The 12541-nt window shown below is 50.0% G+C and overlaps 1 protein-coding gene across 6 annotated transcripts in view; it reads left to right on the top strand.

Moving 5' to 3' along the window:
* The window catches only part of ZDHHC1 (zDHHC palmitoyltransferase 1), a 60894-nt gene that overhangs the window by 39193 nt on the left and 9160 nt on the right, over window positions 1-12541 (top strand). For 4 of the 6 annotated variants that reach the window (XM_075008681.1, XM_075008677.1, XM_075008683.1 and 1 more), the window contains exons 11-12: window positions 228-1547; window positions 5367-5604. In XM_075008681.1, coding sequence (XP_074864782.1) covers window positions 228-754 — 527 coding nt within the window. In that variant the 3' untranslated portion in view covers window positions 755-1547; window positions 5367-5604. Of the gene's footprint in view, window positions 1-227; window positions 2647-5366; window positions 5605-7455; window positions 7873-12541 lie in introns of those variants that run through there. The other 2 variants (XM_075008680.1, XM_075008679.1) reach the window with 2 other exon arrangements.

Consider the following 12541-nt stretch of genomic DNA (forward strand, 5'->3'; position numbering starts at 1 on the left):
CAGTGGGCCATGTGGTGTTGGGAATATTGCAAAATATGCGGGGCCTGTATTCTTCCATTTCCGAGAGTAGAGTCATGGGCCTTCTTACATCTGGTTCTGCAGGAGTGAGTGTGGGCTCCTTTAATTTGGTGAATCAGTCCCTTTTTTATCTTAATTTGTCCTGGGTCTGGGGATGAGGGAAACCACAGTCTCCTGATGCTTCCATTTCCCTTTCTTTCCCCCTTCAGAATTTTCAGCCCTGGCTGCCGTCTCCTCATCCTCCCACAGCGTTCTTCTCCCCGTGCCAGCTTTCCCTCACAGAGCAACCACGTCCACAAGCAGCATTGGCCATGTCCAGGCAGCTGGACCTCCTGTTGAATACCACTCCGAATCGGCTGAGTCTATGGATGAGATCCCAGTAGCTCAGACCCGCCTGGGGAGCGCAGCCCTTCCAGGGGTTTCCAACAAAAGCCTTAACAGCTTTCACCATCGTTCCTTGTCCTCAGCCCATGCCAGAGGTGGTGAAGAGAAGAGTCCCTATCCTGGGCACCAGGCAGAAAGGAAAAACTGCCCGAGAACCAGCAATGGGGGACAGGAGCTGGAGCTGGTCTATAAGATACCTGCTGTGTTTGTGAGCGAGAGTAGTGGTGAGCTTCCAGTCCAACCTGGTGAGATAGCAGCCAAGCCCCAGCACAGGAAGTGCACCAGCAAACAGCATGCGGATGAACAGGAACCAGGCTTGTGGGACATGAGGACAAACACGAGAACAGCTTAGGGATACACCTTCGAGAGTTTACTTGCCTGGGTTTTGCCTTCAAGGGAGGGGAAAGGAGGTCATTCACTCTACAAATATGTTCATGTCCAAAGATGTTGATTCCAGTGACTCATCTTATGCTCTGGAGTCCCTAAGTGCACTGTCTTGGATGGTTCCTGCTCCAGCAGAGCAGAAAGAGACCTGCTGTGCCTCCTTTCTGGCTGCTGCTTGCTTCAAGATCAGCAGCAAATGCAGCAGAGCAGGGTGAGATGCTAGCAACTCAGCTCCCCCCATATTACCCTGGGGGAGCAGTGGGTTTCCTGGGGTCATAGAAGATAATATTGGACTTCAGGTGTTTTCCCAGTGTGCTGGAGAAACCCACACCCAAACTGTGGCGACCATCAGACTGCAATGAGAGATTTATTGCTGCCAGCCCTCCCACCACAGGCAAAGGGTATGAGTGGTGGGCCAGAGAATTCTGCTTACCTTACGTTACTGTGGAAAGCTGCTTCTCCTCGGCAGCTGAAACTTGTGCTGACTCCACCAGCATTCCAGCCTTATGAAAAGTTGTTCTCCGTTTAAGGTTAGCTTGTCTGAGTGTGAAGGAGGGGTACACTGAGCCAAGGCATCTGAGGATTGCTCTTTTACCATCTCTGTGTGTCGGCTTGTCTTGGAAAGAAGTTGGATGAAGGTGACGTGGATGATCTGTATGTGCTACCCACCAAAATTAGCATGCTTAAATCTCCATGAGGTGACTCTTACAGCTTTGGTCCGGATTGCAGCTTTCTTCCTCTGCTGCCATGCAGTAACAAAGGTCTGTGAGCATGCATGTGTGTGAAAAGTGCCTAAAGGTGGCGGAGCCCCTACAGCCTGTTAGTGGGGTAGAGCCACCACACCTCAAGCGCTCACATCTGCCATTGGCATATCTGTCATCTAGGTGCAACTCACTTGGTGCAAACTCTGGGCTTGAAGTGAAGAGGAAGCTGAATGTTCTCACTGGTCTGGCAAGGGCTGGGAAATTCTCTCAAACAATAGCCGCTGAATCAGACTCATCCCTTTCTTTACTCCTCATGCAGCAATATTCTGAGTCTTTATTGTGTGGAGCTCCATAATCAGCTCTGGCCACAATAAAGTTTTCTATGACCTTTGCTAATCATTTGCCAGTCTGTGTTGCAGTAGCTCTTTGTGCCCCTGTCTCTGGCTGTTTGGTGGTGCCAAGGGGATTAAGAGATCTAGAGGCAGCTTCACCTAGCTCATCTGTCCCAGCTAATTCTCATAAGGCCAACGGTGAGAATGAAACCGGATGCACAGCATCTCACTGGCCATCAGAACTGCTGCAACTGGGGTGAAATGTGGCTGGGCAGAGGCAGGACAAGGAGGAAACAGCAATCTCAGTGGCTGCTTTATCCCACAGCTGTGATGCACTTGGCAGGGGCAGTGGGTCATCTGTGGCAGGAAAAGCTATTGCTTCATTTAGGGGACAACTGAGGCTGGAACTCCTGGCACTCAGCTATTACCAAGAGGAGAGCTGGAGAGCAGGCAGGGAACAGTGCCCGGATGCTGCAGGCAGGGGCATGTTCTGCTTGAATCAGGTGCTTAGAAATGCGGCAGACTGCTCGTACAGCTAGGCCCTTGCTAGCACGTTTCTTCTTCACAGGCCAACCTCCTGCTGTGAGCTGGGCACTCACCTAACGTGTACAAAGGCTCTTACCCCACTCAACACGTTCTTTTCCCTTCCCATTCCCATACTGTGTCCAACTGCCAGAGGAGTCCTCCTCTAGCTGTCTCGTCAATGCTAGAGGCAGTGGCTTCCAAGGGTGCTGTTGCTTTGCAGTTTGAAGCAGCCCGTTCTTTTCAAATAAATGCACGTGGCCGTTCCACTCCAGGTGCACATGTGCCCTGTGAGCCAGAGTCAGCTGTTGTTTCCTCAGCGTATTCTTTAGGGCAGCACACGCTGCTGTGTGATAGCATAAGGGCACAGCTGCCCCAGAGCCCGCCTTCGCATCTGTGATTGACAGTGTGTCAACATGTACTGCCAGTTTTCTCCCACTCCAGAGAGTTTATCTCCCATCAATAAATAGTTATTCGGTAATAATGCAAGTCAGTGCAGGTTTCCTTGGTTGTTTTCTGTTACAAACACAGGAGTTGAATCCCTGTGAAACCAAGGGCATCTCTTTAGAGAATTGGAGGGGTTAACATCAACAGAGCAGGTGCACAGAGTTCCGAAAAGCATTGGTTGAGGGTACATCTAGACTATGTGGAGGCTCAGCTTGGGCAGGGTCAATCTTCAGGGTTTGATTTCACACCTCTGGTGGGGACGTGTGAAATGGAACTATATGAGGTTGGCAGTCGACCCCTGTATTCAATATCGTGACAACTAAGGGAGGTCAATGGGAGATTTTCTCCCATCGACTTCCCTCTGTGAGGACAGCCGGGTAAGTCAATCGCAGGCACGCAATGGTAACTATGACAATTGCATATCTAGAATTGACTTATCTACAATCAATTTACCTGCCTCAGTGCCAGCCCCGAGACACTTTACAAACTCGGGTAACACAACCTGTTGCGGGATGTAAAATATCACTCGTTACATTGCTCCTGTGGGCCAGTTGCCAGGGGGAATGAAGGAGTAAGCCGAGTCTAGGAAACTACTTCACCCTTAATCAGCGGGTCACATTGCAGTTCCTAATGCACAGCCACTGCTGCTAATTGGGCCCCTGATTAGCAGCCTCAGAAGGGGTGGGACAGGAAGATTGTTTCGAGGGCTTTTCTCTTTGTCCTCTTTCTGTGAGAATGAAGATGACAATTTCCAGGCAATTTCACCCCCAGCACTGAATGCAAGCAGAATAGCATTCAGCTGCTCAAGGGACTCCTGAGATCAGAAAGTGAACCTGTCCCTTAAACACTCCAGACTTCTAAGAAGTCTGCAAGAAGCTTCATCTTCACTTTCCCAGTTAAGCAGAAGAGGGAGAGAGGCCCCAGCACTGCTGGCTGCACAGGGTTATGGAACCCTCTGGAGGGCTCAGCCAGCTGTCCTTTCCTCTCCTCTTGTTCCTGGCCTGGACGAAAGACAAGAGGTCTTATTCTCTGGTCTCAGTTCAATGACAGCTTACCCAGCTGTGGGCACAGTGGGTCTTTTGTTTTGTTTTAGTCTCCTCTGTTGCCCCTGTTCTAGCACGAGGACAAAGGCCCCAGGACCAAGCTTTGGATGTTGGTCAAACACAGCTGAGCTACATTTCTGTCTCCTGGCGTTGATGTTGCCGGGGTTAATGTACACATATTGCACAAGCCCCCCCAAACACTTCACCATGTTTTGTAGCAACTGGCATCACAGAAGCCATGTCTCCATGGCAACATCCTCCCTCCCCAGACACTGCAGAGCCAGCCAGGGACTGATGCTTGCCCTTCCTCTGAGAAGAATAGGCCAGCACACTCCATGGGAGGGTCAGGGGAGGACAGAGCAGAAGATGAAGGCTATGAGGGAGGCCAAATAGGAAGGAGGTTTGCCTGGCCTTACAATTCCTCAGGGCCTCCAAAGCTATTTCATAAAGCTAATCAAATATTGCCCAGAATGCAATGTGCTGAGTTAGCAGGGAGATTATAATGGCATGTAAACAGCAACTCTGCTAATAGGTGGTTCTGTATCTTTTTCTTCATGTTGTCTTATTTTTGTTTTTTGTTTGTTTTTGTTTGTTTTTGTTTTTGTTTTTTTGGGCTGCGGCGCGTGGGTGGGGCAGGTGATAAGTCCTGCCTGTGTGTGCTTGAGTTGTTCCTTGCATCATTGCAATAAATCCTTTGATTGCTATAAGCAAGTATTAAACTAGAGCTGAGCAAATTAGTGACTTTCTGATGTGGTAGCTGAATAGAAAAAAAAATCCATGTCAAGCCAAAAGTGGTATTTTATTTTATTTTATTTTTTGCTTTGCACGCCAAAGTGAAAAGTCAGGGGGAAAAAAAGGTTTCAAACATTTAGAAACGACATTTTGAAAAATGTTGATTCGAAATGACATATTCATTCAGAAACTAAGTATATAAACAGTTCCTTTTGAAAATGGTGAAATGACCCATTTTGACTTTTTTTAAACACTTTTTGTATTTGTCCTAAATTGGTGAAACTGCATTTTCCTCTAAATTTAGTATTTGACTGAAAACTTTGATTAGCTGTAGTAACAACTGATAGCAGCAGCTTCAAGATAGCAAAAATACTTTTACCTAAGATATTTGTTGGTCATGATGATGAGAATATAATTCATAACTATTTATCCTGTCATGCTACCTGCATGTATATATTTTTGATGAGATTACAAACTTGGTTGCAAAAGGTAGATAATTTTATTCCAATATACTGAGATGCCTGCACTACACTGAGATGCCTGTAAGGTATTTGACTTCGCATTGCATAACATTTGGATTGAAAACCTGGAAAGATTTGGAATGAATATGGTGCCCATTACATGGCTGAAAAGTTGGATAACCAATAGTTGGCAAAGTGTAATTGTAAATGGCAAGCTGTCGTTGAACAGGTGTATTTCTATTGGGTGCCCTCTGGGATTCCTTCTTGGCACTGTTCTATTTAATATATATTTTTTGAGTGACTTGGTAAAAACATGAAATCATCACTGATTGTTTGCAGATGATACAAAAATTGGAGGCTGCTAACTAACGAAGAGGACAGGTCAAGATGGATAAGCTGGGCTCAACCAAACAATGGATATTTCAATACACTTAAATACTTACAACTAGGAGCAAAGAATGTAGCCCATATTTTCAAGATTGGGGGATTCTATCCAGGGAAGCAAAGAAAGATTTTGGGGTCGTGGCAGATAATTGGCTGAGTCACGGACAACACATGAACTACTGTCTGGAGGAAGGTAAGCTCCCAGTCCTGCCTCTTCCACCTGAGGCCCTACCCTTCCATACCCCCTGGAGCCCAGGGCCTCCCCACTGCAGCTGCCAGCCTCTGGTCCAAGCTGGCTAGTACCAGCAGGCCCCCTCTCCCTTGCCGCAGAGCACCGGGAGGGAGAGTGAATGGTGGCACTGCAGCCTCCCCAGGCCAGCAGAGCTGGGAGGGAGGGCACAGTGCTCCCTCTGAATCCACAGTCGCTGCATGGTAAATGGACATGCGTAGTGGGGAGCAATATTTCTGCTCCTGGTGTGTGAGGGAGTGGGTCTGAGGGCATCATGGGGATCAGGAGTAGGAAGAGCCAGTCAGTGGGTGGGGGAAAGCAAGGTCAAGTGAGAAAGCCAGCAGCAGGACAAGGCAATCTAGGCAGCACCTAGCAATGGTCTGTTGCTCAGACAGCTTTGTGCTTCTCTTAGGGTCTTCCTTTATCAGTGGTGTCCCATAGAAGTTCAAGGACTGCCACAGCGCCCCGCCAAATAAATGTCCTCCCCCAGAGCCAGGCACACCTCCCTCCCATGCGAACTGCTCGAGGCTCCAGAGCTGCCACTGGGCTGCACGAGCGGCGTGAGGCAAGCTGCGCTGGGGCTGCACCAGGCAGGTGCCACCGCCAAATGCTTGGCCCACCAAGTGGTGAAGTGCATGTGTCGAGTGGGCTCCACGTGCGTGGCTCTGAGGAGCCATATTTTGCCACACCACCGTGTCCAATTAAGCGTACTGGACACCGCAGTCCTATGTAGTCCAGGCACCCTGTGAGAGCACAGTGAGGTCCATTTAGGCTGGACATTAGGCAAAACTTCCTAACTGAGGATGGTGAAGCTCTGGAATAAGTTCCCTAGGGAGGTTGTGGAGTCTTCATCATCGGTCAAGCTCATCTTTCATTTCCTCGGTGAGACCCAGACAGAACTGGTGTAGCTGGGTTCGCTCATTCCAAGCCATGTCCATCCCCAGGAGTCAGACGCAGGCTGAAGATGTTGCAGCTAATCCTGGTGGAGTCTTTGTAGGGTTGCCTGTGTACTGCCAGCTCAGTATGAGGTCAATGGAGATTGCCACAAAGCCCCCCCAGGAAAGTGCCCCTGCTGGCCAGCCTGGGGTGATCCCTATCTAGCAAAGAGGACACCCAGCCCAGGCCTCACCTGTCCCTCAGGTAGGCAATGGGCTGTTGCACGAAATAGGGCGTGTACTGGATTTGAAATGATACTGTGGCTCAGGTCCTGCAGTAGTCAGGGGAAGGCATTTGAATCTTAGTTGTTGCACGGAGTTTGCCAGCAACTCCAGATAAACAGCCTCAGGAGCTGTCTGCGTGCACAGCAGGCTTGCAACACAAGGAGGAACTTCTACACATAACGCACAGTTGTCCTGTGAAACTCCTTGCCAGGGGATGCTGTGAAGGTCAGAAGCACATCTGGATTCAAAAAAAGAATGAAATAAGATCATGGCGTGTAGGTGTATCAGTGGCCCTCAGGAATGAAACCTCATGCTCTGGGGGTCCCTAAGCTTCTGACTGTCAGCTGCTGTGAGTGAAGGACATTGATTACCTGTGATTATCACTTGATAATTATCATTTGGTCATTGCCCTAGTCTGTTCCTCGCTTCTGAGGCACCTGGCACTGGCACTGTTACAAGATCGGATCCTGGGAACGAAAGACCGCCGGCCTGTCCCAGTATGGCTCTTCTGAGGTTCTTACATTAAGACCCATGAGGCTGGGATACAAAGTCACCTTTTCTCATCTCTGCATACAATAGAAGCTGGCACTCAGCTATTCTTTCCTCCCCTTAAGAGATTATTTTTGAACCCCAAACTTATGTTTTCCTGTGACAGGATGTTCAGGCAGCAAGGCCAGCAACACAGAGGGCACTGTGGCACTGATGTGAGCCTAGCACCGTAGGAAGTGAAGAAACAGATGAGCTCGAAGCAAACGTGCCAGCCATAAAAGACAAGGAAAAAGAAGACTGGTGTGTCCATCTAGGAATGTGAGAAGGTGTGGCTATGCACCTAGAAAAGGCAGCCAGGAAAAAAGACCAAACTTACTCCTGTCTGAAGGGGACACAATAACTAAGGAGCTAAATAATTTACCCTTGTTAATCCAAAGAGTGTATGAGAGCTGGTGCGCAGTTCAGTTGAAAGACAGAAGCAAGCTGTTACTAAGGTTACTCCATAACAGAAGTGGGTTCAGAAATACCCCAGCCAGTTCTTAGAGCTTTTAGTTGGAGACCAGTTGTGGACAAGAAATTGCTGGTATGACCTCAGAAGCTACCCACAATAAATAGGACTAGTGTAAAGGACACAAAACCTTTGCTGGATGATAGATGCTCCATTCCAGGATACAGCACTCAAGAGGCAGACCAACATGGAAATCTGAGTGGCTGGCAGACCGCTGGAATTCCTTGGCGTTACATCAATAAATCTTGTGTTACTGTGCTCAAATTCTTATGAAACTAAAAACGGGGGATGGGTAGTAGTGGCCAGTGTGAACAACACCTCCAGCAATAGGTGATGCTGTTCTTATCTTTCTGTTGTGTTGTTTTGACAATATATTGGGGGTGTGACGGGTCTGGAGCTGGGACCGAGTGCAGCTTGTGCTAATGTGCAAAAAATGGGGGTGGATGCCCTGGCATCAGTAGAGGTTGAGATGGGCAACCGATGCTCAGAGGATCAGGTTGCTGTCTCCTCTGCCGGAGCTGCAGTCTCCACACTGCTATTTTAGTGTCCTAGCATGGGACCGTCTAGCTTAAGTCTGTCTGGGCGGAGAGGCTCACTCCCAGCTGTGGTGTAGACCTACCTTTGTGGCCTTGGTTCGCGAGGACTAAGAAGGAGATGAGCTCTGCCTGTGTGAGCGGGAGTTGTGATTTGCATGTTTCCAATAAGCTCCTCGAGTTTGGTAAGTTGGTGTGACGGTCCACCTCGCAGGGGCGTTGCACCTCATTCAGGACAGAACTACACGTATCCCTGGAGCAGTGCGGATGGCTTCTGAGCAACCTGCTGGAGTATTATCTAACCAATGGATGGCCCTAGCCCAGTGACGGGTAATCTGCAGCTGCGTGCAGCCTCTTGGGGTTCTGTGTATGACCCATGTGAGCTTTGGCTGACCCATGCATGGGCTTACCACATTCTCTGGTTTTTGGTCTCAGAGGTTATTTTTCCCCCTAATAGTGCAACAACAGAGACATGCACATGAACCGAGGTGCACATCGATCGCGCACAGCACTGTGACAGCCTGGCCCTCCGTGTACATTCCATCAAAGAGCTGCTACGGTTCAGTCAACACTCGCTGCAAATTCCGGGTGCACAAGGGATAATTAGCAAAATTATCCCATTACGGGAGACTGTCTTGGTTACAACCATCTTGCAGCCTTCTGAGATGAAGGAGAGCTCTGATGTGGTACACTCACCAGCCTAGGTTGCCCTTCGCTGCCCTAGCCTAAAGAATCCTTTGGCATGGAGGTGTTTTCCCCCAACCTCGGTAAGTCAAAGAGGGTGTGTCTACGCAGCAGTTATTCCAGAATAACGTTGCGAGCATCTGCACAGCAAAAGTGGAGAGTAGCAGACAGATAGCCGTGCTAGTCTATATACTATCAAAACAAAAAAGCAGTCCAGTAGCACTTTAAAGGTTAACAAAATAATTTGTTAGGTGATGAGCTTTCATGGGACAGACCCACTTCTTCAGATCAGACATAGTATTTTGGCTTAGAGCCCCTGGAAGAAATCTGAAATAGGCTTTACTGTGTGTGGACACGCTGTTGCGGAATAAGCCTTGCCTATTTTGGGGCTTCACTGTAGTGTGGATGCATTACTCTGGAATAGTTTATTTTGGAATAACTCCAGGATAAGCTATTCTGGAATAACTATGTCGTGTAGACGTACCCAAAGAGACATAGACGCCAATGAGCCTCTTGAATCGAGGTTGCCATGGGGAGCAACGGAGGCCTAGGGGGTATCGACCCTTTCTGGAAGTTACGAAAGGCAAATGGCCCGCAGAGGCCTGTGCTGCAGGGCAGGGCATGCTCAGAGCGCCGACCCCTCTGTCCATTGGCCATTTGTTGTTGTTTTCTCTGGTGTGGGCAATGGGTAAACCTAGGTCTGGAGGAAGCAAAACTCCAGCCCCGTGCCTGCTGCCCAAGGCCCCAGCCCCAGGAGGGCATCTGGCCCCAGCCTTCCCCATCCCTGGCAGCACTGTGAGGGCGAGCGGCTGCAGCTCCAACCTCCCAGGCTCCGGGAAGCTTGGCAGCACAACCCCAGCCTTGGCAGGGCTGAAGCCCTGGCGCAGCCCCAGGGGACTGGGGAAGCCACTCTGAAGGGGGAAGGTTTCTAGGGGCAGAGCATGGGTGGAGCCACACAGGCAGCGTGGGAAGGCAGTGACTTCCACTGCCTCTTACACCTGCTGCCCATGGTCACAGGACAGATGGCCAAACCCTTGTAGGACCCATGTCGTCCATCCCCCAAGACCCAGTGCTGGCTTGTTTGCCACACCGTGCCCTGAGGTTTTCTCTGCTGGGGCTGCCTCCTGGCGGGCGGAGGCTGCTTTGGCATTAGAGCATGCCCTGCACCGTTGCTTGGAGGCCAGCCTACCTGCCCGCCCAGCCTCTCTGGTGTCAGTTCTGTGCATCCCCCAAGAGACCAGCCAGAAGGAATTTCTGGTGGAGGGGCACAATCCCTGCGCTGGATGGGCAAAGGAGAGGTGATTTGTGCCCCCATCCCAGTCTGGGGACGCTGAGGGTGGTTCTGACTTGCACAATACCTGCAAGGTGCCCATAGGCTTCATGACAGCTGAGGAATAGAGGGGGCACAATGTCCCCCTGGCTTGCACGCTCCCTGCCTTTGGACATGGGTGCTTGTGAGGGAGCTAGGCAGCACTCCAGCACTGGCACAGGCCCCCTGACCCGGGGATAGCCCGCGGGGAAGGGTCACGTGCAGCTCCTTGGTAGCCGCTTGGTGCCAACCAGCCTAGGTGTTCCGTTCCAAGAGCGTCTCTCTCCGTGGTCTTGTTCTCCCCTGGGCTCCTTCTGCATCTCGAGGAGCTTCCTCCCCGACCTGTGGGTATAGGTCCCCCATTTCCCCCGCTCCCTAATGTGAGGCCTGTGTATCCCAAGGTGCTATGGTGACAACTAGCACATAACAGAACCGGTTGCTTGGAAAACAAGTCTGCTGTGAAACCCAACCCTCTGTTGACAGCTGGGTGGGGAGGGGCAGCTTGCCAGCCCTGTGTCAGGGGTAAGCACAGTGCTGCAGCAGCTCTGCAGACACGAGCGGGTCTTGCCTCATCTTCTCAGCTTCTCAGCCCCCAGCAGGATGAAGATATGGGGGAGGCATGGCCGGCGTACAGTCACTAAGCAAATTTAAGCAACTGCTCCAAGCAACTAAGTCAGATTTTGATTTTTTTTTTTTTTCACTGTCCGAAATCCAGACGAGAGGCGTGCCACGCTGGGCCCTTCTGAGAGCCAGTCCATGCAGGGAGCAGTGTTCCCAGACCAGCTTCTGAACCCACGCTTAAGGAGCTAGTCTGCTACTTAGCTAGCGCGCCAAATATTCTGGAGGTAATGCCAATGCAGCTTTGGGTGCGGGTCTAGGACTGATATGCAAGGAAAATGCAAAAGAGGAAAATCTCAGACGCCGTGGAGATGATCTACTGAGGCTGAAGGACAACAAGTGGGGAACTCCTGGATCAGCTAGAAGTTTTGTCCTAAGACAGAGTGCAGTGGAGGACGCTTGTAGCTGACCTGTGCTCCACACGCAGTACAAAGGTTTAAGTCAAGCCCATCTAGGACTGAAACAGCAAGAGATCAAGCCCCATGTCTGTGCCCCCTTTAGGAGCTGGAGAACGGCCAACAGTGGATCTCTACTAGGCCTTGGTTTAGTCTGGTCTGCAAGAAACAGAAAAGTATTTAAGCATCACATCGCCCAGCCTAGGGAAAGTAGCTCAGCCACGTGTGGGGCTTTTGTTGGCAGTCCAGGAACTCGGCACTGCTCACACCAGTCGGTGAACATGAACTGGTGTCCTTTCAGCATTCTTTCCCTTGCATGAGGCGAAGCTCACCTGGTGTATAGTCCTAGTGTGAGAATTCCCATCTACTGCAACTGGCACCAGCATAATTCCCTTGGTCCATGGTAGGAAATCAATTAGCTGCTGGCCAGAAACTCTTATGCTGCAGGTTCTGAGCTTCACACCATCAATGTGCAGAGACTACCCTGGGGTCAGTAACAACAACAAAGGGTCCTGTGGCACCTTATAGACTAACAGAAAAGTTTTGAGCATGAGCTTTCGTGAGCACAGACTCACTTGATCAGATGCTGGGCATGGAAATCTGCAGGGCCAGGTATAAATAAGCCAGAGCAAGGCTGGGGATAACAAGGTTAGCTCAGTCAGGAAGGGTGAGGCTTACCACCAGCAGTTGATCTGGAGGTGTGAACACCAAGGGAGGGGAAGCTGCTTTTGTATTTAGCCAGCCATGCACAGTCTTTGTCTAATCCTCAGCTGAGGGCGTCGAATTTGCAGATGAATTGTAGCTCAGAAATTTCTCTTTGGAGTCTGGTCCAGAAATTTCTTTGCTGTAGGATAGCTACTTTTAAGTCTGCTACTGTGTGGCCTGGGAGATTGAAGTGCTCTCCTACGGGTTTTTGTATATTGCCATTTCTGATTTGTGTGCGTTTATTCTTTTACGTAGAGATTGTCCAGTTTGTCCGATGTATATATCAGAGGGGCATTGCTGGCACATGATGGCATAAATTATATTGGTAGATGTGCAGCTGAATGAACCCACGATGGTGTGGCTGATCTGGTTAGGTCCTATAATGGTGTTGCTGGTGTAGAGAAGCTATAAAAGGCTCAGGAAACATCTCCATTTTGCCCCATTCCTGCTCCACCCTCTGGACTCTGAATTGTCCTAAAGGAAGTATTGTAGCCAAGGGA

The sequence above is a fragment of the Carettochelys insculpta genome, chromosome 14 (assembly GCF_033958435.1).
Source record: "Carettochelys insculpta isolate YL-2023 chromosome 14, ASM3395843v1, whole genome shotgun sequence".
NCBI classification, from domain to species: Eukaryota; Metazoa; Chordata; order Testudines; family Carettochelyidae; genus Carettochelys; species Carettochelys insculpta.